Source organism: Pristiophorus japonicus, chromosome 8, assembly GCF_044704955.1.
Source record: "Pristiophorus japonicus isolate sPriJap1 chromosome 8, sPriJap1.hap1, whole genome shotgun sequence".
In the NCBI taxonomy this organism is placed as follows: Eukaryota; Metazoa; Chordata; class Chondrichthyes; family Pristiophoridae; genus Pristiophorus; species Pristiophorus japonicus.
This window is the reverse complement of record NC_091984.1, coordinates 225,085,063-225,109,017: the sequence shown is the minus strand read 5'-3', so window position 1 is coordinate 225,109,017 and position 23,955 is coordinate 225,085,063. Positions and strand designations below refer to the sequence as shown.

The 23,955-nt window shown below is 48.9% G+C and overlaps 1 protein-coding gene across 8 annotated transcripts in view; it reads left to right on the top strand.

Annotated features, from left to right (window-relative positions):
• Nucleotides 1–23,955, top strand: part of LOC139269037 (ubiquitin carboxyl-terminal hydrolase 30-like) — a 90,862-nt gene that overhangs the window by 41,480 nt on the left and 25,427 nt on the right. For 6 of the 8 annotated variants that reach the window (XM_070888002.1, XM_070888004.1, XM_070888009.1 and 3 more), the window contains 9 exons: nt 505–608; nt 6,369–6,467; nt 8,673–8,718; nt 9,760–9,854; nt 13,072–13,131; nt 18,386–18,472; nt 19,744–19,818; nt 22,248–22,467; nt 23,308–23,419. In XM_070888002.1, the coding sequence (XP_070744103.1) occupies nt 505–608; nt 6,369–6,467; nt 8,673–8,718; nt 9,760–9,854; nt 13,072–13,131; nt 18,386–18,472; nt 19,744–19,818; nt 22,248–22,467; nt 23,308–23,419 (898 nt within the window). The remainder of the gene's footprint in view (nt 1–504; nt 609–6,368; nt 6,468–8,672; nt 8,719–9,759; nt 9,855–13,071; nt 13,132–18,385; nt 18,473–19,743; nt 19,819–22,247; nt 22,468–23,307; nt 23,420–23,955) is intronic. The other 2 variants (XM_070888007.1, XM_070888005.1) reach the window with 2 other exon arrangements.

Below are 23,955 nucleotides of genomic sequence, written 5' to 3'. Positions count from 1 at the left end.
TCTTTACTTCTTCCCATGTTGTAACTCTAACTTTTTCCAGTTCTGGCGAAAAGTCATCGACCTGAAACATGAACTCTCTCTCTCCACAGATGCTGCCTGACCTGCTGAGTGTTTCCAGTGTTTGCTGTTTATATTTCCGATCCTTGCAGTATTTTGCTTTTGTCAGGTGACGGGAGTTAGAAATGTAGATGTTTGCCTGATGTGTTCAGGAGTTCAATGTTCTGAGCTTCTCTCCAAATCTTTCAGTGTTTGCAAAGTTTGTTGATTACCACAGACGTATGACAGTACGTCATTGGTTGTAAAGCACTTTGGGACGTCCTGAGGTTGTGAAAGGCGCTATGTTAATGCAATGAGACGTTCTATTGCTGTCGAGCTGCGGTTAAGATACAGGGAGCTCATTGTGTGGCTGAGCTCCCCGACTGCTGAGCTCTGCAGATAATTGGAGGGGCAGAAGGGGGACGGTTGCTCATTGAGTGCTTTTATTTTCTCCTTCTCTACTGCTAGTATTATCCAATGGGGAAGAGACTACAGAGGATGTGGTGGATGCAGGAAGTCTGCTGGATGTCTTGAGGATGTACAAGTGGCAAATGTCTTCATTCGAAGAGCAGGTAAACAGCACAATACCAAAGGGCCTGTGGCCAGCCAGTGTTGTCACAGTTAAACAGCTTAATAAATGCACACAGTCACTGATAGTACGGGGGACACTCGCTTGGTTACATTAGAACATAAGAAATAGGAGTAAGCTATTTGGCCCCTTGACCCTGTTCCACTATTCAATAAGATCATGGCTGATCTGATCTTGGCCTCAACTCCACTTTCCTGCCCGCTCCCCATAAGCCTTGACTCCCTTATCGTTCAAAAATCTGTGTCTCCATCTTGAATATATTCAATGACCCAGCCTTCACAGCTCTCTGGGGCAGAGAATTCCAACGATTCATGACCCTCTGGGAGAAGAAATTCCTCCTCATCTCCGTTTTAAATGGGCGACCCCTTATTCTGAGATTATGCCCCCTAGTTCTCGGCTCCCCCACGCGAGGAAACATCCTCTCTGCATCTACCCTGTCAAGCCCCCTCAGAATCTTATACGTTTCAATAAGATCACCTCTCAGTCTTCTAAACTCCAATGAGTATAGGCCCAAACTGCTCAACCTTTCATCATATGACAACCCCTTCATCTTAGGAATCAACCTCGTGAACCTTCTCTGACCTGCCTTCAATACAGGTATATCCTTCCTTAAATAGGGAAACCAAAACTGTACGCAGTACTCCAGGTGTGGCCTCACCAATACCCTGCATAGTTATAGCAAGTCTGCCGTACTTTTATACTCCATCCCCTTTGCAATAAAGGCCAACATTCCATTTGCTTTCCGAATTACTTGCTGTACCTGCATGCTAACTTTTTTGAGTTTTTTGACCCCCAGATCCATCTGTACCGCAGCATTTTGTAATTGTTAGTACCGTTCAGCGATAGATGCTGACCTGCCGAGTTTCTCCCTGTACCATCAGTAGATTTGTGAGAATTCCCCTTTTTGGGATCTCTGTTATTCCAAACGATCTGATGTTGGTCCGTATTGGGAGCAGTGATTGAACTTTATTCAGAACAAGCAAGGATCAGTGCAATTGCTGTATCCAGAGCAGCAATTTAAAAAAAAAAAATATTTGTTCATGGGATGTGCCCTTGAGAAGGTGGTGGTGAGCCACCAATCAGAGGGCAGTTGAAAGTAAACCACATCGCTGTGGGTCTGGAGTCACTTGTAGGCCAGACCGGGTAAGGGCGGCAGATTTCCTTCCCCGAAGGACATTAGTGAACCAGATAGGTTTTTTACGACAATCCGGCAGTTTCATGGTCAACATTACTGATACTAGCTGTTTATTCCAGATTTATTAAATTCCCCAGCTGCCGTGGTGGGATTTGAACCCACGTCTCTGGATCATCAGTCCAGGCCTCTGGATTACTAGTCCAGTAATATAACCACTGTGCTGCCATACCTCTAATTTACAAGGTATACTGAGGAGTTCTACTATCCTGTTCTACCTTGGGTAAAAGAAAGAGTTTCTGCACCCTCTTGCCCATCTCCATCTCTGAGTGACTCCCCAAATTTACCGAACTCAACTCCTAATCTGCTGCATTTTAACCCCTTATCGTTTAAGAAACTGTCTATTTCTGTCTTAAATTTATTCAATGTCCCAGCTTCCACAGCTCTCTGAGGCAGTGAATTCCACAGATTTACAACCTTCTGAGAGAAGAAATTTCTCCTCATCTCAGTTTTAAATGGGAATCCCCTTATTCTAAGATTATGCCCCTTAGTTCTAGTCTCCCCCAATCAGTGGAAACATCCTCTCTGCATCCACCTTGTCAAGCCCCCTCATAATCCTATGTGGCTGTTGAGGCCCCCTTCTTATACTCTTGTTCTCATTGAAAACCTATGGAGCCTTACTGAGCCAATCACTGACTGACAAACAACCTTCCTTTCTCTGTATGTTTCCAGGGCAGTTAAACTATTTCAAGAACCTTGGTTCAATGCAAGCCCTTTTCCTTTCTGTCTGCATTGCTACGTGGTTCTCGGTCTAGTTTCTGTTTGAGCAGTTCCTCGTCCTTTTCCAAGGTCCAGCTATAATGTTCTCTCAATGCACCATTGCTCCGTTATTTGTATATTGTAATCAAATGTTTGCTCTTTATTTAGTCACGGCCATTATTTTCCCATCAACCCTTTAAGCTAAGTATGATTGTCCACATCTATTAAAAGCAAGTATTAATAAGCAAAAAGGCTATAATCTTACATCAGTGATGGGTACCGACCCAGTGAGTCCCCCTCTGTACACTCACTGATAGGTACCGACCCAGTGAGTCCCCCTCTGTACATTCACTGATAGGTACCAACCCAGTGAGTTCCCCCTCTGTACCCTCACTGATAGGTACCAACCCAGTGAGTTCCCCCTCTGTACCCTCACTGATAGGTACCAACCCAGTGAGTTCCCCCTCTGTACACTCACTGATCGGTACCGACCCAGTGAGTTCCCCCCATACCCTCACTGATAGGTACCGACCCAGTGAGTTCCCCCTCTGTACCCTCACTGATAGGTACCAACCCAGTGAGTTCCCCCTCTGTACCCTCACTGATAGGTACCAACCCAGTGAGTTCCCCCTCTGTACCCTCATTGATAGGTACCAACCCAGTGAGTTCCCCCTCTGTACCCTCACTGATAGATACCGACCCAGTGAGTTCCCCCTCTGTACCCTCACTGATAGGTACCGACCCAGTGAGTTCCCCCGCTGTACACTCACTGGTAGGTACCAACCCAGTGAGTTCCCCCTCTGTACACTCACTGATAGGTACCAACCCAGTGAGTTCCCCCTCTGTACCCTCACTGATAGGTACCAACCCAGTGAGTTCCCCCTCTGTACCCTCACTGATAGGTACCAACCCAGTGAGTTCCCCCTCTGTACCCTCATTGATAGGTACCAACCCAGTGAGTTCCCCCTCTGTACCCTCACTGATAGGTACCGACCCAGTGAGTTCCCCCTGTACACTCACTGATAGATACCGACCCAGTGAGTTCCCCCTCTGTACCCTCACTGATAGGTACCGACCCAGTGAGTTCCCCCGCTGTACACTCACTGGTAGGTACCAACCCAGTGAGTTCCCCCTCTGTACACTCACTGATAGGTACCAACCCAGTGAGTTCCCCCTCTGTACCCTCACTGATAGGTACCAACCCAGTGAGTTCCCCCTCTGTACCCTCACTGATAGGTACCAACCCAGTGAGTTCCCCCTCTGTACACTCACTGATAGGTACCAACCCAGTGAGTTCCCCCTCTGTACACTCACTGATAGGTACCGACCCAGTGAGTTCCCCTCTGTACACTCACTGATAGATACCAACCCAGTGAGTTCCCCCTCTGTACACTCACTGATAGGTACCAACCCAGTGAGTTCCCCCTCTGTACCCTCACTGATAGGTACCCACCCAGTGAGTTCCCCCTCTGTACCCTCACTGATAGGTACCGACCCAGTGAGTTCCCCCTCTGTACCCTCACTGATAGGTACCAACCCAGTGAGTTCCCCCTCTGTACACTCACTGATAGGTACCGACCCAGTGAGTTCCCCCTGTACACTCACTGATAGGTACCGACCCAGTGAGTTTCTCTCAACAATTCTATAAGAGCAGGGGAGTGCAATCCAGTTGATGAACGACTGCTGCTGCACTGGGCTAAATGGCCATCTCTGCGCTGTAATTTCTGTGATCCTCTGTATTGTCATTCAGTGGGGCGCTGAAGATGAATTACCTCACTGAGAGGACGTAACATAAGAATTCAGAGCAGGAGTCGGCCATTCGACCCCTCGAGCCTGCTCCGCTATTCAGTGAGATCGTGGCTGATCATCTGCCTCTTGCACTATCCCCATATCCCTTGGATCCATTAATATGCAAAAATCTATTGATCTCTGATTTGACGATACTCAAAGACTGAGCCTCCACAGCCCATTGAGAGGCCCTGACCCATTATTTCAGCTCGTCCCTTTACTGACAGGTACAGAGAATCATGAGGCTTGACTTTCCACTATGGTCGCTATCACCCAAAAACGGACGATATTTCCGGCCTGAGTGCTTTTTTTTATTTTTCAGGATCGCTGGAATATCACCCATTTTAAAAACCGCTAGTTTCGCCTTTTTAATTTGGGCGATAGCCTTAGCGATGTGAAATGGGCCTCAGCGATGTATTCAGTTGTGCAAAGCTGGCGTCCATAGCAACAGCCGTTCTGCACATGTGTGTTTTCTTTCAGGCAAAGAACTTTCCCCATGGGGGTTGACAGAGAGAACAGGGGACCTGGTCCCCATCAATAACATAATTAACCTTTCTTTTATTCTAGCCCCTGTTGGTTTATAAAATAAAATCTATCAGCAAACTGAGTTGGACTCTTATTTCCTTCCTCATGGGATGACATACCCTACTTGTACTGTGGACCAGAGAGGGAAAAAAATCCATGATTAATATGAACATTACAGCAATGTACTTGTATGTAACTTTTCTCATTTTATTCTCCCATCTCTATTCTGCAGCATGTGATTAGTGATCAATACTGGTTGAGAAATTACAGACCCCATCACTATAAATCGCTATAAATGCCCTGAATTTGTCCTCAAGAAATACAAATGTGATTAGATGATTGGCAAGAGTCAAAAAGGCCCTTAAAATCACTCTCACATTGATTCTCCTGACAAGCACTTGAAGCAGCCTTTTACTACAGATGCATCCTGCAGACAGCATGGAAGGAGGCCATCTTGGCCCATCATATCGGTGCCGGCCGACAAAGAGCTATCCAGCCTGTAGTGGAGTATTTAAAATAAACACTCAACACCGGGTCTGGATTCGAAGATTCAAGTAGTCTTTCATTTGCACCGGTGGGGAACCTGCTTGCTGGTTGTCTGTCGCCAGGCCTCTCCGATGATACAAAGTTCCAAGCAACCTTTTATACACTTAATGATGCATGTCAGCCTCGTGCACGCCCCCAACCCCCCCACCAATGCCATTTAATTGGCCCAAAGCCCGCATGCACAATTGCTGCTTGACGAATTCCCTTTTGCGTCACACAATCGTTCACCTATGTCTCGTACCAAATGGAGTTTTTCCAACATGTCACTTTTGACTCCTTGCCCTGTTTAGCTGCCCTCTGGGCCTCCTCTGGTTCAGCAGTTTGGCCTCCTGTAATTGTCCTCTGGTTACACAGCTTGTAAAGTTGACCGCTACAAAAGCCCTTTTTAGTTGCGACATCCATTATAATTGTATAACCCTTTAATTATAACAGAGCTCGAAAGCCCCACGTCACAGCCTAATCCCACTTTCCAGCACTTGGTCCGTAGCCCTGCAGCTTACGGCGCTTCAAGTGCACATCCAAGCACTTTCTAAATGTGGTGAGGGTTTCTGCCTCTACCATCCTTTCAGGCAGTGAGTTCCAGACCCCCACCACCCTTGGGAGAAAACATTTCCCCTCAAACCCTCTCTAAACCTTCTTCCAATTACTTTAAATCTGTGCCCCCCTGGTTGTTGACCCCTCTGCTAAGGGAAATACTAAGGCCCATTGAGTTCCTGTCATGGATATCTGCTTATTTGTGTTATGTTCACAGATAAACAACGGTGTGGGAAGCTGGTTAATGCCTGCTGTAGTCCTCCCTATTTCATTTTCTCGCGTACAATGGCACTGATTTCTGTCTAGCCTCTATTGTTCGGACCCCTTTCCTACTTCCACCATCTGATGCTGTTTGTTCTCCGACATAAGAATTGGGAGCAGGAGTAGGCCCAGCGGCCCATGGAGCCTGCTCGGCCATTCAGTGAGATGCCGGCTGACCTTCTCCTCTTGTGTTGGCAGGACGCTCACGAGCTGTTCCACGTTCTCACCGCGGCTCTGGAGGATGAGCGGGACTGCCAGCCTCGAGTGGCACATTTATTCGACGTTCGGTCTCTGGAGGTAAAGCGGCTGGAAACTGGGAGTTGTGCTCCAATGGCTGTAACAGTGGCTCGTGGCGAGTGAGGCCTCTTGCGACTCAAGATGGCCGACCACCTTTTGCGGTGTCCAAAGCTGAGCCGGGCTTTTTGCAACGAGACTGTGTACAGGCGCCAAACAGTCTGCCTGTCACGTTTTGAAGATTTTTTTTTTTTGGACCGTTTTCCCACAGAAAGGATTTGGAAATAATTTCCATCTAAGTGGCGTGTTTTAAATCGAAGTGGGTTCCCGCAGATACAGGCTGCAACTGCCAAGGCAAAAGAGGAGGTTTATTTTATTGGGACTGAGCCGACGGTGGGAAATGTGTATTAAAGCCAGTCGACCAGCTTCGAGCTGAGCGCGGTGAGAGTCAGTTGACTCGTCCCAGACTCATTGACTCGGGATGGTCCCCATTTATTTTGAGAATAGCAGGAGATGGTTTTCAGGGAGTCCCACTCGAAGTGGAGGGGGGAAGGAAGGAAGGAGGGAGGGTGGGGTGGGAAGGGGTGTCCATTTTACTGGAAGGACCAACAAGCGTGTCACTAAGCGGGGAAGAAGTCAGAGGGACAAACCCACCCCGCCCCGCCCCCATTTGCTGCAAACACTGGAAGATAATAGGACAAAGGCAGTTGAGTGAGGAGTCCAGTCCAGTTCCACCTGGGGCAGGAGTGGGGCCGACGGGGAAAACTACGCTCGTGGCCAGCCAAAACCAGAAGTCTGATCAGAAAAAAGTTTGCCCACTTATGTATGGTGTGGTTTATTTTTTTTCATATTCATGAGGAGGGATTTGAGGTTGTGAATGAAGGGAGTTGCGATTATATCTCTCGCTGTACATTCACTCGCTGTCTGTAAAATAAAGCTGCTTAATGACAACTGCCATTTATATAGTGCTTGTATTGTGGAAAAACGTCCCATCCACAGACCAATGAAGGAGATATCATCTGGTCCTGTGGCATGGTGGTTATGTCACTGGACTAGTAATCCAGAGGCCTGGACTTAATGATCCTGAGACACGAGTTCAAATCCCACCAAGGCAGCTGGGGTATATAAATTAAGTTAATTTAGTAAATCTGGAATAAAAAGCGAGTATCAGTACTGGTGACTGATCTATTGGATTGTCGTTAAAAACCCATTTGCTTCACAAATGTCCTTTAGGAAATCTGCCGTCCTTGCCTGGTCTGGCCGACATGTGACTTCAGGGCCACAGCAATGTGGTTGACTCTTAACAGCCCTCTGAAATGGCCCAGCTAGCCATTTGTTGTACCCAAACCGCGACAAAGAAGTATACCAAGACTACGGACTGCGGCGGTTCTTAAGGGCAATTAGGGATGGGCAATAAATGCTGGCCATGCCAGTGATGGCCAATTCCCTTGAACGAATTTTTTAAAATTAGGAAAGTCACTTTTGGTCAAAGTTTTAAGGAGCATCTTTAAAGGAGGAAGGGGGAGGAAATATGAGAGCTTAGGGTCAAGGCAGCTGAAGGCACAGCTACCAATGGTGGGCCGAAGGAAGGGGGAGATGTACAAGAGGCCAGAGTTGGAGGAACCTAGCGTTCTAAGGCTGGAGGAGGTTCCAGAGATAGGGAGGGGCGAGGCCATTGAGAGATTTGAACACATGGACGAGAATTTTAAATTCGAGGTGTTGGTGGACCAGGGTCCAGTGTAGGTGAGCGAGCACAGGGGGTGATGGGTGAACGGGACCTGGTGCGAGTTAGGACACGAGCGGCTGAGTTTTGTCTGATTAAAACATTGGGGAAAACGCAAATGAGGACATGTGTAAGAGTCACAATATGCAGTTCCGAGTGCAAGGGGCTCAATTATGACCCCCCCCCCCCCACCCCGGCTTATACCAGTGTATAAGTGGATACTAGGCAGTATGGGTGCGGTCCTAAACGCAAGAGGTGCAGGAACCAATTACAGCTCAACTCAACCCAAGAGAATATTAGACCAGAGATTTGTAACCCGTGCACAAAAAGTGACTAGCTCACACGTGTCGTGAATGCAGGATGGATTTGTTTGCACAAGTACTCCGACACTGGGTCATTTCAAGCCCTGTTGGGAATTATTTTTTCCCCCCTCACCTGCTTCAGAATCAAAATCAACAAATTCCTCTTTTTGTGTTGGGGAGGAAAAACAACGATCCTGCTTTGGGTCCAGGTTTGTAATCTGCGTGTCTCGTTTTGTTTTGTAGACGCCGCCGGAACCGGAGGAAAAGCAACTGAGCTGCAGGAGCCGAGGTAAGAAATGTTCCAAAATGTCCGTTTAGCAACATTGGTTCTCGGTCCGGCCGTGTTGGAGCACAGAGAGGGGCTGGGCAACAACAACAACAACAACTTGACTGGCTGTGGGATTAAACCTGTGGGGTAAATTTTCCCAGTAAGTGCAGAGGACGAGATACCCGGCCCACTGCCAGCTCATATCAGAAAATTGTGGGATTGAGTTCTGATTTTTGAAGGAATACAGCATGATAAGGTTGTGCCCTCAGTTTTGAATATTTCTCTGAAAAAGACAACCTTATGTTCAATCCTAAAACCATGTTACACGTCGGTTAAAATGATCTTCACTGTCGCCATAGTGAAACGTCCCAAGGCGCATCACAGGAGCAATTATCAAACCTAATTTGACGCTGGGCCACATAAGGAGATATTGGGGCAGGAGCTTGGTCCAAGAGGTACATAAGAACATAAGAAATAGGGGCAAGAGTAGGTCATTCGACCCCTCGAGCAGGGAGTTATCCCCGGTGTCCTGGCCAATAATTATCCCTCAATCAACATCACAAAAACAGATTTTCTGGACATTATCATGTTGCTGTGCACAAATTGGCTGCCGCGTTTCCCACATTACAACAGTGACGACACTCCAAAAAGTACTTCATTGGCTGTAAAGCGCTTTGAGACGTTCAGTGGTCATGAAAGGCGCTATATAAATGCAAGTCTTTCCTTCCTGTCTCTCAGCTCAGAAATGAGCCCAGGGCAGTAAAATTCCTGGTGGACTCGGTTTGAACATTCCTGCTGCCAGTATCTCCTTACCCGATCTAGTTGGACTGAAAATGCAAGCAATCCAGAGATTACACCAGCACGCCCTGATAGTTGCTTATTGTTGGTCTTTTGCCACGACCTTTATTATTGCAGTCTGACCTCGAACAGTCTTTCTGAGGTTGATTCGTCTCTCTTATTCTCAGTAGCTGATGTAAAGCGCTCTGAGCTGCTTGACGTGTTTGCAGGAGGCAAGAAAATGAATCGCTGTTAATCCATCTCGTATCTGTTTATTGTTTTAAGGGCCTTTGCTGCCACCACCAAGCCCTTGGAAGTCCCAGCACCCCTTCCATGGCCGACTGACCAGCAACATGGTGTGCAAACGCTGTGAGCAGCAGGTGGGTTTGTGTGAAGAACAGGGTGACTCCCAATGTTCCTGTTAAGCTGCCTGGCCGTGCAGTCACCTGGAAGATCCCGGGCAGGTCGCTCACCGGCTTTCACACTGTCGATACTGCGCATGCGCAGCAAGTTGAATGGACTGCGCAGGGGGCAGTGCGGCTTACAGGGGGACATTGGTGACTACACTTCAAAAAGCACTCCACTGGCTCTGAAGCCCTTTACCACTCCTTGAGGAGGTGAAAGGAGCTATCTTTAACAGAAATTGTTGACCTTCCCAAAATGTGTTCAAATGCAGCTCCTTCTAAGCAAAAATTGGAAGTGTCTTTTGAACAGATAGCTGAAGGTGTTTTTTTTTTAAGTTGGTAAACATTAGCTTAACATTCTCTTCGTGGGTACCTATCGAGCTTCTGTGCCTTTCTAACATTTGGGGGTGGAAATTCAGTCGGGTCTCTGTTTCGGCGTTAACCCAGGAGGAGCGGTAAACTTTGCGCTGGGCCCTGGGTTTGGAGCGGAGCGCTAAGGGAGACCTAGCACTATTTTAGGGCGCTAGGCCGGCCGAGCAAGTGAAAATCCCGAGCTAAACAGCCAGAGTACTCTGAGAGAGGCCTGAGGGGGTGGGGGGGTGTGGGGGAGAAAACAAATCTGAAAAACCCCCCACCAAAAACATTCCCAATAAATAACTCGTGCCACCACAACATAAATCGCCAAGAAACCAATTTGAAACAATCACACTTACCTGAGGTGGCCATTCTTTCCCTCACTGCGGCCACTACATGCCCGCTTTCACAGGCGGTCCCAGCAGGGGGCGCTACGGATCGGACGCAATCCGAAAATCGAGATGGTGTCGTAACCCGGGGCCGTTGCACACCGGCTCGCCTCTCCTGGCACCCCATGTCCCGGCAGGCCACCCGCCCGGAAGTGCTTACCGGCACCATTGCCACTCCTAACAGGGGCGGCAGAAGACCGAAAATCCAGCCCTTGGTGTTTTATAAGGGGCCTCTCGTGTAACTATTGTAAGGGGGGGGGGAGTCAATATTTGCTTAAAGTGGAACCTTGGTTAATTGCCATAATGGAGGCTCCCCGTCCACTCCCGGTGAATAACAAGTTATAACAAGAGATAATCACAAGTCACCCTCTATCTGGGGATACACAGCATGTCAGTCAGTATCTGTAAAGAGAAGATCAGTATGCTCGTCCATCTTTCAGTCTCCAGTTCTACAAAGGAAACACAGAGAGCGAGCGTGCAGGTACCGCAAGCAATTAGGAAGTCAAATGGCATGTTGGCCTTTATTGCAAGGGGGTTGGAGTACAAGAGTAAGGAAGACTTGCTACAATTGTACAGGGGCTTTTGGTGAGACCAGACCTGGAATACTGTGCACAGTTTTGGTCTCCTTATCTGAGGAAAGATATACTTGCCTTACAGACGGTACAACCAAGGTTCACTGATTGATTCCTGGGCTGAGAGGGTGGTCCTATGAGGAGAGACTGAGTAGATTGGGCCTATACTCTCTGGAGTTTAGAAGAATTAGAGATGGTCTCATAAGATTCTGAAGGGAATTGACAGGGTAGATGCTGAGAGGTTGTCTCCCCTGGCTGGAGTGTCTAGAACTAGGGGGCAGAGTCTCCGGATAAAGGGATCAGCCATTTAAGACAGAGATGCGGAAGAATTTCTTCAGTCTAGGTCAAGAATCTCTGGAATTCTCTACCCCAAATGTTGATGCTGAATCGTTGAGTATATTCAAGGCTGCGATAGATAGATTTTTGGACTCCAGGAAAATCAAGGGATATGGACTTTTGGCGGGAAAGTGGAGTTGAGGGCAATGATCAGCCATGATCTTACTGAATGGCGGAGCAGGCTCGAGGAGCCATAGGGCCTACTCCTTGTGTTCTTGTGAAGGTTTGCACACCTGAAGCACCAGAACATAGCTTTTCTTTTCTCAGAGGCCGACAGGCCTGCTGTGTATTTACTGTAGGCTTTCAGCATTTGAAGTTTTGCTTCTGATTGGTCCATTTCAGTTACCTTATTAAGTTCCCAGCATGAACTATGTTTTCTTTTCTCATAGTAAAAATTAGACAATCCCATCATCCCAGGAATCAGTCTGGTGAACCTTTGTTGCACTCCCTCTGTGGCAAGTACGTCCTTCCTTGGGTAAGTAGACCAAAACTGTACACAGTGCTCCAGGTGTGGTCTCACCAAGGCCCTGTATAATTGCAGTCCTCGAACTGTATGTGGTGTGAAGTCCACCGGCCGCTGGATGTGCTGATAACTCCTTCCTTACCCTGCTGGCTGAAGAGGCCAGTGCTGGGGAGCAGCCCATTCCAAACCCTCCGTCTCTTCTTGGCAACTTCTGCAGGCGCCCGGCCTGACTGACTCCCGTTAAAAATCCTTGCGGATAATTACGAGCAGAAGTAAGGGGGTTGTGGATGACTGAAATTGCTCTGTATCAATGAGCTCACCACTACGAGTGCCCCTATCAGCATAAAATTACATAGAAAGTACAGCACAGAAACAGGCCATTCGCCCCAACAGCTCTGTGCCTGTCTGTGATCCACACGAGCCTCCTCCCACCCTCCTCGCCCCATCAGCGTAACCCTCTATTCCTTTCTCCCTTGTGGACTTATCCAGCTTCCCTTTAAATGCATCGATGCTATTCGCTTCAACCACTCCCTGTGGTAGTGAGTTCCACATTCTCACCACTCTCTGAGTGAGGAAGTTTTAACCTGAATTCTCTATTTGTACAGTCCCTAAAGTGGGGTGACGCTCCGAGTTTTGGAGTCCTTACAAGAGGAAGCATCTTCTCCACGTCCACCCTATCAAAGCTCACCATAACTTGTTGGAGCTTTGTAAATCTGTAAAAGCACGGGTGGTACAGGAGCTCCTGTTTGAAGTGGGAGGGTCAGGAAATCTGAGCTACAGTTCTGAGCAGTGACTCGCTTCAGACCTGCCGTCATCCCAACTTTACGTGCTGGTTTTTGTTTCATTTTATTTGCTCAAATGTTGTTTTTCTTTCTCTAGTACTGGCTCCACAGATAAATGGAGTAGAGCGGGTCTGGAATGACTGGTGGGGGGGAGGGGGGGGGCCAGAGGGGGGTAAGGTGGGCTGCTCGTGCCCCCTCTCCCCTCTCTGGCCAGGACGTACTACGCATCCCACGGGTATAGGCACACTACTGAAGGAAGTTTACCCTGCTATCACTGGCTTTGCATTTTCTCGTCAGAGTCCTGTGAGGTACGACACGTTTGACAGCCTCTCCCTCAGCATTCCAACAGTCACATGGGTATGTACTGTCTGCATTTTCAAAGGTTATTTATGATGTATTTTCTGCTGATTAAAACACAAATTGATTATGCTGTGGTTTTAAAGTGGTTATAGAACTGTAACCCACTTCAGAGACTTGAGCACAAAAAATAATCTAGGCTGACATTCCAGTGCAGTACTGAGGGAGTGCTGCGCTGTCGGAGGTGCAGTCTTTCGGATGAGACGTTAAACCGAGGCCCCGTCTGCTCTTAGGTGGATGTAAAAAATCCCATGGCACTATTTCAAAGAAGAGCAGGGGAGTTATCCCCGGTGTCCTGGCAAATATTTATCCCTCAATCAACATCACAAAAAAAGTGATGATCCCGTCATTATCACATTGCTGTTTGTGGGAGCTTGCTGTGCGCAAGTTGGCTGCCGCATTTCCTGCATTACAACAGTGTCTACACTCCAAAAGTACTTCATTGGCTGTAAAGCGCTTCAGGACAACCGGAGGTGGTAAAAGTCGCTATATAAATGCAAGTTCTTCTTATAAACAAATTATAATACGATAAATGTTTTTTAAAACAAATGACTGCTTACCAGTTTAGTACCGGGAAGCAGGGAGGAGGAAGGGAGCTGGGTCCAGGGTGGGAAGTGATGCCTGACTGAAGAGCAGAATGGTGTGGGGTAGGGAAGGGGGACCAGGGTGAAATGCAGCCTGCATGCAGTTTGAAGCCCAGAGAAAGCAGGAGGAAGACAGTGTAATGTATACACCTGTGAGTATGCCCACAGGTTTGTAGAGCTGTTGATTGCCGCTTTCTGTGAGAGGTGGGTGCCAGAGGGACTGGAGTGCATCATCACTCCCGGCAACCAAATTTTATTTTGATTTTATATGTTTTAAAGTTTAATTTGTTTTAATTGCCGGGTTTTAGTGTCCCCCTCCCCTTTTATCGGGGGCTCTTGTAAAATTTATGGTTTTACTGTATATAAAAAAAAACACAAAAATCACCACAAAAAAAAAGGGCACGTGAAAAATGTTTGGAGTATCCCCCAGATCGGGGTGGGGGGGGCACTTGATTTAACTGCTTAATTTTGTTTTCCTAAAAAGAGTTGTAGAGCTGTTGATTGCGGCCTTCCGTGAGGGGTGGACACCAGAGGGACTGGAGTGCATCATCACCCCTGGCAACCAAATTTTAATTTGATTTTATATGTTTTAAAATTTAATGTGTTTTATTGCCGGGTTTTAGTGTCCCCCCCCCCCCCCCCCCCCCCCCCAGTCAGGGGGCAATTGTATAATTTGCCTTTCGGTGCCCTAAACAAAAGCACAAAAAAAAACAAAAAAGGAAAGAAAACAAAAAAATGGCACTTGTTTGAAAGTTTTGGAGTGTCTTTCCCCCCCCCCCCCTCCCTTTAATCAGGGGACACTTGATTTAATTGTTTTTGTTTACAACCAAAAGAGTTGTAGAGCTGTTGATTGCGGCCTTCTGCGAGAGGTGGGCGCCAGAGGGACTGGAGTGCATCATCACCCCCGGCAACCAAATTTTAATTTGATTAAAGATTTTCCGTTAAACTTTTAACTTGTTAATTTGTGGGTTCTCGTGCCCTTGTCAGACGGGGGCATTTGATTTAAGTATCAACAAAAATAGCTGTTGAGTTGGGAGTGGCTTAGCCAGTCACATGATGTTCACAAGACTCCATAAAACCCCAGCCAGTTGGGTTCGGGGAGGGGGGGATCCACGACAAGGCAGGTGGTTGTGAGCCTGGTGGATGAACTGGTAATGTGTAGTGTGATTGTTAAACCTTTTGCTAATAAACCAACTAGTTCTTAATAGTAATATGTTGCTATGAATTCTTAAGCAAAGAACCCATGAAGCAAATACATTACAGACTGGGCAATGAAGAAATAGGGCTGGGCTGTGCGGAATTTCAGTAGCAAGTGGAAACGGTGCAGGTGGTGCACGAAGAAGGAGGTCCCACTCCAGGAGCATTAGGGATACGAATGGCACATCAGGGGGGGTGGGGGGGTGGGGATCAGTGGAGCAGTAGAGCTAGGACAGGAGTGACCGGTGGAAGTGGGGGAAGACAGCTGTGGGCTCCGAAGTAGGCCAAAGAGGATAGTGACATAGGGCCCAGGAAGGGACAAAGAGGAGGAGACACAGGGGGGAAAAGAAACAAAATAAATCCATATTCTTTTTTTTTTTAAAAAGAGAGGAAATTGAAAGCAAAAACTCGCCTGTGGAAAAGAACGAGCGAGTTTGGCTGCTCGTGCCACACTGCCACCTAGTGGCTGTAGGTGTGCAATTGCATTGTTACAGGCATCTGCTTACAACGTGTTTGGACAGGGTCGTTCCATAATTGTTTACATAGGTAGTTTCAATTGTAGGTGTTGACATTAATGTTGGCATAAAGAGATTTACAGGGGTAAAACTTGTGGCTAGGAGCTACATGCCACATACAAAATTTTTAAAGAATGAAAGAAAGACCTCCATTTTATATAACATCTTGCACAGCTACCGGATGTCCAAAAGTGCCTTACAGCCAATGAAATACTATTTGAAGTGTAGTCACTGTTGTAATGTAGGAAATGCGCCAACCGAATTGTGCACAGCAAGCTCCCACAAACAGCAATGTGATAATCTGTTTTAGTGATGTTGATTGAGGGATAAATATTGGCCAGGACACTGGGGGATAACTCCCCTGCTCTTCGAAATAGTGCCCTGGGATCTTTTACGTTCATTTGAGGGGGCAGACGGGGCTTCAGTTTAGCATCACATCCGAAAGACGGCACCTCCGACAGTGCCGCACTCCCTCAGTACTGCACTGGAGCGTCGGCCTAGATTTATTTTGTGTTCGAGTCTCTGGAGTGGGACTTGAACCCACAACCTTGTGACTCGGAGGCGAGGGTGCTACCAACTGAGCTGACACTTTAAAGAATATATATGTAAGTAATATTCAAACAACCCACACAATTGATAGTTGTTAGTCTGAGCATAAAAATTTCCGAGATGGAAAAAGTCACGTACGGTTCGGAACAAGGCATGTTGGTGGTGCAGAGTAGAGGTAGCTTTGCTGGGTTCAGTAACATGGCATAGTGTGTAATCCCAACACATGTTGGCCCCTCCTTTTTCAATTTTCCCCATTTACACAGTGGCAACTGACCATGTGTACAGTTGCTGTCCACTGTTGTTTCTGACCTTAGTTTCCGACAAATCCCCTGGGAGGACAGGCACACCAACATCAGCATCCTTATTCAGGCTAACATCCCCAGCATTGAAGCACTGACCACACTCGATCAGCTCCGCTGGGCAGGCCACATAGACCGCATGCCAGACACGAGACTCCCAAAGCGAGCGCTCTACTCGGAACTCCTTCACGGCAAACGAGCCAAAGGTGGGCAGCGGAAACGTTACAAGGACACCCTCAAAGCCTCCCTGATAAAGTGCGGCATCCCCACTGATACCTGGAAGTCCCTGGCCCAAGACCGCCCTAAGTGGAGGAAGTGCATCCGGGAGGGCGCTGAGCACCTCGAGTCTCAATGCCGAGAGCGTGCAGAAATCCAGCGCAGGCAGCGGAAAGAGCGTGCGGCAAACCAGTCCCACCTACCCCTTCCCTCAACGACTATCTGTCCCACCCGTGAGAGTCTGTGGCTCCCATATTGGACTGTACAGCCACCAAAGAACTCACTTCAGGAGTGGAAGCAAGTCTTCCTCGATTCCGAGGGACTGCCTGTGATGATGATGAGTTTGCTATGTGCAGATCTTCACAGATAATAGAAGGGTGGGGTGTTCAGCTCGTGCAATGTTAAAACCACAGTGCTGGCACACAGCAATGGCCTGGGTTAAAGCCCTTCCATGGTCTCTTAGAAGTACTGTCCTGAGGTGGCTTGGCCTGTCAGAAATAACTCTTCACATTTACCCTTTTGTGAGGTCCGGTGCCCTTGTTCAACTATGTAAATGTCTCCATCATCACACTTAACAGCAGAGATGTTGTCATAGTGTAAATGGAGTTTAAGGTAGCGGGGAAGTAGAGATGGACGGAGAGAAATGAACTGGTTACTTTTCTCTACGCGTTTTCTATCCCAATTTTTTTTATTTGTTCCTGGGTTGTGGGCGTCGCTGGCAAGGCCGGCATTTATTGCACATCCCTAATTGCCCTCGAGAAGGTGGTGGTGAGCTGCACCTGCTGTGGTGCAGAGGGACCTGGGGGTCCTTGTGCATGAATCCCAAAAAGTTAGTTTGCAGGTGCAGCAGGTAATCAGGAAGGCGAATGGAATGTTGGCCTTCATTGCGAGAGGGCTGGAGTACAAAAGCAGGGAGGTCCTGCTGCAACTGTACAGGGTATTGGTGAGGCCGCACCTGGAGTACTGCGTGCAGTTTTGGTCACCTTACTTAAGGAAGGATATACTGGCTTTGGAGGGGGTACAGAGACGACTCACTAGGCTGATTCTGGAGATGAGGGGGTTATCTTATGATGATAGATTGAGTAGACTGGGTCTTTACTCGTTGGAGTTCAGAAGGATGAGGGGTTATCTTATAGAAACATTTAAAATAATGAAAGGGATAGACAAGATAGAGGCAGAGAGGTTGTTTCCACCGGTCGGGGAGACTAGAACTAGGGGGCACAGCCTCAAAATACGGGGGAGCCAATTTAAAACCGAGTTGAGAAGGAATTTCTTCTCCCAGAGGATTGTGAATCTGTGGAATTCTCTGCCCAAGGAAGCAGTTGAGGCTAGCTCATTGAATGTATTCAAGTCACAGATAGATAGATTTTTAACCAATAAGGGAATTAAGGGTTACGGGGAGCGGGCGGGTAAGTGGAGCTGAGTCCATGGCCAGATCAGCCATGATCTTGTTGAGTGGCGGAGCAGGCTCGAGGGGCTCGATGGCCTACTCCTGTTCCTAACTCTTATGTTCTTATGCCTTGAACCGCTGCAGTCCGTGTGGTGAAGGTGCTCCCACAGTGCTGTTAGGGAGGGAGTTCCAGGATTTTGACCCAGCGACGATGAAGGAACGGCCAATATATTTCCAAGTCAGGATGGTGTGTGACTTGGAGGGGAACGTGGAGGTGGTGGTGTTCCCATGCGCCTGCTGCCCTTGTCCTTCTAGGTGGTAGAGGTCGCGGGTTTGGGAGGTGCTGCTGAAGAAGTCTTGGTGAGTTGCTGCAGTGCATCTTGTAGATTATTGGGTGTGGCGGCGATCACGGAGGAAGCGATTGTGGGTTTTGCACAATGAGCTGGTGTGTCTGCTTTGTGCGACGCGAGTTTGCAATGATCCAATTATTTTGTACCCTCCCAGGGCAGACCGGTGACACTGGACCTCTGCCTGCAGCACTTCATCTCCTCCGAGTCCATTAAAGACGTGGTGTGTGAGAACTGCAGCAAGGTAAGCAGCACGCCCAGCATTTATTCCGGTTAACAGCGGTGACGCTTTTTTGCCCGGAACTAGAAGAATGCGACACGGGATGGACACGCCTTTCTTTTTGGGCGGATTAAACGTGTGGACCTCCTGGTCACCCACGTGGTGCCAACTTGCAATGATGTTTCTGTGTGAAAGAAGGTCAGGATGTTTTTATGGATTAAAAGTAGAAATAAGGAGCTTCCCCTGATTGCTAGGTTGGTAGATGCTGGACTACGCAGACTAGGAAGGTCAGAGGTGCAATACCTGGTCTACGTTGAGTTTGCTAATGGTGAGTCAGGACAGCAGTAATTGCACCAAAGCTGGCCCCCGGGGTTATGTAGGAGGGGGAAAAGAATGACACAGAGTGCCCACTCCTGCTGTGTGACCTGTTGTTCCGTATCAGGAAAGGCGTGTTAGAGGGAGCCAGGTGAGGATCTGGGCTGTGATGCCGCCTGTACTTGGAACAGCTGACCCACGTAGTCGAGGCGGTGACATGTGAAGAATGACTATGGTGTGCTGGATTCCCCCAGGACCGTACCCCAGCATAGGAAAGAGAAAAGTAAGGGAGGCTAGGGATGGTCAGGGAATAAATACAGGCAGCACGGGCCAGCCCACACTGTGCGATGTGTGTGCGCACTGGGTCCGTGCAGCAGAGCAGGTCTCCCGTCGTCTTGGTTAACCCTTGCCACTGGACCAAGATCGAGCTCGGTCAAGCCCGCAAAGTGGCTGGTGTGCAATGGCCACTCCACGTTCAAAGAATTCATGTATCTTCCACCCTTCAACATGTAGTTCGGGATCTGAAATATTAGGTCCCTCACTGAAATACCTGTCAACTCATTGGTGTAGAAGCAGGTCATCCTCGATACGAGGGACTGCCTAATGCTACTCCAGCATGAGTCCGAGCCTTCAGGAGCGATGGGGTGGGGAACACACGGACTAGTCGCTAGGAACGAGTGTTAGACAGCCCAGCTAACTGAGGCATGCATGTTTATCTGGCTTATTCAATATCAAGTACAGATTCTCGAAATACTGCAGCCTGAAGGTAGGTATCCCAAATTTCCGATCGAAGAAGTGGACCTAGAATATTGGGTCAGGAGGACCAGACGTAAGGGTGGGGAGGGAGAGACGGGAGTGTGAGAGGGTGGTCGGCTGACCTCTGGGTGCGATGTGAAATCCAGGAAGGGGTTGGCCATCAGCTTGTGTTTAAATGTTCCTCTCGGGCTCTGACACTGCTTTCCGTTCTTTCGCGCACCCAGGCCGGAGAAACGCTGAACGGACAGACAGCGGGGAACCAGAGGACCACTTTCATCAAACAGCTGAAAATTGGAAAGGTGGGCCTTGTATCGACGGCAGGAACTGCTTCTTGGGCTCTGGGGCTTGTCAATTTATTTTAAAGCAGTATTTTTGAAGAGGGGGGGGGAAAAAAAAAATCGGATCCCGTTTGGAAAAGAGGAGGCTTTGCGACGCTGGAAATGCTCAGCAGGTCAGGCGGCATCTGTGGAGAGAGGGCAGCAGGGTTAACGTTTCAGGTCAGCGACACTTGGTCACAACGGTTCTGCTGAAGCGTTCTGAGACCTGCAGCGTTAACCCTCACTTCCCCTTTTCGACAAGTGCTGCCCGAGCACCTCAGTGTTTCCAGTATTTTCTGATTCTGTTTGGGGCAGCAGGAATCTCGGCCAAAATAATGGAACTGCATCAGACACGTGGCACTTCCATTTGGGAGATGAACATAAGAAATAAGAGCAGGAGTCGGCCATTCGGCCCCTCGAGCCTGTTCCGCCATTCAGTAAGATCATGGCTGATCTTCGCCCCCAATTCCTCTTCCCCGCCCGATCCCCATATACCTCGAGTCCAAAAAGTCTTATCTATCTCAGCCTTGAATATACTCAATGGCTCAGCATCCACAGTCCTTTTGAGGTAGAAAATTATAATATTCAAGTGAATATTCTGAGTGAAGAAATTTCTCCTCATCTCAGTCTTAAATGGTCGGCCCCTTATCCTGAGGCTCTGCCCCCGAGTTCATCGAACCGTACAACACGGAAGGCCATTCGGCCCATCGAACCCGTGCCGGCTCTCTGCAAGAGCACCTCAGCTAGTCCCACTCCCCCGCCCTTTCCCCGTAGCTCTGCAAATTGTTCTCTTTCAGGTGCTAATCCAACTCCCTTTTGAAAGCCACGATGGAGTCTGCCTCCGCCACCCTTTCAGGCCGTGCATTCTCGATTCTCACCACTCGCTGCGTAAAAAGATTTTTCCTTGCGTCGCCTTTGGTTCTTTTGCCAATCACCTTAAATCTGTGTCCTCTGGTTCTCGACCCTTCAGCTAACGGGAACAGTTTCTCTCTACTCTGTCCAGACCCCTCATGATTTTGAACACCTCGATCAAATCTCCTCTCAACCTTCTCTGCTCCAAGGAGAACAAACCCCAGCTTCTCCAGTCTATCCACGTAACTGAAGTCCCTCATCCCTGGAATTGTTCTAGAGCTCCCAGCCTCTCCGCATCTACCCTGTCAATCCCCCTCAATGAGTTCTCACCCTCCCCCCCCCCTCCTCCCGTTTTGTTTTGTCTTCTGAAGTACTGACTCTTGCCCAGGTATGATTCACCTGTTGCCCACCAGCATCTCTCAAGGAGCCATTCTTTACATGTCAACTGAGATAAAAAGAAAGACTTGCATTTATATAGCACCTTTCATGACCACCGGACGTCTCAAAGTGCGATACATCTAATGAAGTACTTTTGGAGTGTAGTCACTGCTGTAATGTGGGAAACGCGGCAGCCAATTTAAGCACAGCAAACTTCCACAAACAGCAATGTGATAATGACCAGATAATCTGTTATGTTATTTTTGGTTGTGTTGATTGAGGGATAAATATTGGCCCAGGACATTGGGGATAACTCCCCTGCTCTTCTTCGAAATAGTGCCATGGGATATTTTACATCCAGCTGAGAGAGCAGACGGGGCCTCGGTTTAACGTTTCAACCGAAAAACGGCACCTCCGACAGTGCAGCACTCCCTCAGCACTGCACGGGGAGCGTCAGCCTAGATTGTTTGTGCTCCAGTCCCTGGAGTGGGACTTGAACCCACAACCTTCTGACTCAGAGGCGAGAGTGCTACCCACTGAGCCACAGCTTGACACTTGATGTTATTGTGACATTGGGGAGCGGGACTCTCAGCTCATCCAACACTCACACATTCATTGGGAGTCACCGGAATGCTCGAGAGCTGGAAACACGACAGATTTACGAGGCTGTTGCCAGGACCGCAAAGTTTTAGCTTTGAGGAAAGATTGGATAGGCTGGGGTTGTTTTCTTTGGAACAGAGAAGGTTATGGGGAGATTTAATCGAGGTGTATAAAATTATGAGGGGCCTAGATAGAGTGGATAGGAAGGAACTATTTCCCTTAGCAGAGGGATCAACAACCAGGGGGCATGGATTTAAAGTAATTGGTGGAAGGGGAGATGAGGGGGGAAAAAAGTTCACCCAGAGGGTGGTGGGGGTCTGGAACTCACTGCCTGAAAGGGTGGTAGAGGCAGAAACCCTCCTCACGTTTTAAAGGTACTTGGATGTGCACTTGAAGTGCCGTAACCTGCAGGGCTACAGACCAAGAGCTGGAAGGTGGGATTAGGCTGGGTAGCTCTTTTACGACTGACATGGACACGATGGGCCGAATGGCCTTCTGTGTGGTAATGTTTTATGATTCTAGCGTGTGCTGTAATTTCCAATCTGTGTCCTGATGCTTTTCTCGTTTTGATTTTTTCGAAGCTCCCTCAGTGCCTGTGTATCCACCTGCAGAGGCTCTCGTGGTCCAACCAAGGAACCCCCCTGAAACGCAACGAGCACGTGCAGTTCAGCGAGCTCCTGTCGCTCGACACCTACAAGTACCGCAGCCCGTCCCAGAGGCTGGGCCACCACCGGCTGAGCAGACCTGCCAGCACCGGGAGCTTACCGCGCATGCTGGAGGCAGCCATGCTCAACAAGCCAGGTACCGGTCCTCTGATCAACTCCGCTGTCCCCCCACTCCGCCCCACTCCCTCTGCCCCTCTCCGTTCCACCCCCTCTGCCCCACCCCCTCTGCCCCTCTCCGTTCCACCCCCTCTGCCCCCCCCCCACTCCGCCCCACCCCCTCCGCCCCACCCACACCCCCTCCGCCCCCCCCCCCCCCGTTCCACCCCCTCTGCCCCCCCGTTCCACCCCCTCTGCCCCCCCGTTCCACCCCCTCTGCCCCCCCCTCCGCTCCACCCCCTCTGCTGCCCCTCCGTTCCACCCCCTCTGCCCGCCCTCCGTTCCACCCCCTATGCCCCCCCTCCGTTCCGCCCCCTCTGCCCCCCCTCCGCTCTGCCCCCTCTGCCCCCCCTCCGCTCCGCCCCCTCTGCTGCCCACCCGTTCCACCCCCTCTGCCCCCCCTCCGTTCCACCCCCTCTGCCCCCCCTCCGTTCCACCCCCTCTGCCCCCCCTCCGCTCCGCCCCCTCTGCTCCGCCCCTTTGCCCCCCCTCCGCCACCCCCTCTGCCCCCCCTCTGCTCCCTCTCCGCTTCTCCCCCTCCTGCTCCCTCCTTCCCCTCCTGCCCCCCCCTCCTTCCCCTCTGCCCCTCTCCTTTTATCCTCCCCCTCTTTCCCCTTCCCCTGCTCCTCCAGAATCTCGATTTTCTCTTTACCTCCGTGCAGTGAGTGAGCGCTAATTTGCTTCGAACGTTCATGATAGTTAATCTCTGGCAAGTGCTTCCCTCCCAGGTATTAATCAGCCATTGCCTCCCAGCAAAGACAGTGATTTACTTCAAAAATGGTGCTTTCAATCTTTATTTTCTGTATTTGTGTCCCTTCAGGATCCATTCCGCCCAGCCTGAGTAAAATGCCAGTTGTGAATGGCGCATGTTCATCATCTCTGCTATCAGCTTCTTTTGCAACCTCTCCGTCTCCTGCAACTCGAAGTTACGCGTGAGTCTTTTTAATTTGATTTTATTCCCCAAAACCTCTCTTTTTTTTAAATATACGGAACTAAGGGTACTTCAAGATGCACTTCAGAGTCAAAAGATCCATTGGGTGCTTTGCCAGGATAAGTCTGGTATTGCACAGTGTCAATCCTGGCTTAATGCCACCTATTTAAACAGGAATGCTCCCTCTAATGCCGGAAACTAATTCTGCATCACTTTGATTGACACGTCGGTCCAGTGGATTTTGCAATATTATATTTGTTTTACAGTTCCTAACCTGTCTATACTTTATCTGAGCACAATTCTTATAACTACTGAGAAATGTACTCTGTATCTATACTTGAAAAAGAAACATTTGCAGGGCTACGGGGAAAGAACGGGTGAGTGGGGCTAATGGGATCGCTCTTTCAAAAGGCCATCACAGGCACGATGGGCTGAATGGCCTCCTTCTGTGCCGTATCATTCTGTGGTACTGTTGTACATCACTTTTTATTATTTGTTAGTGCACATCCCTCCTGTTCCAGAAATAAAATATCTCTC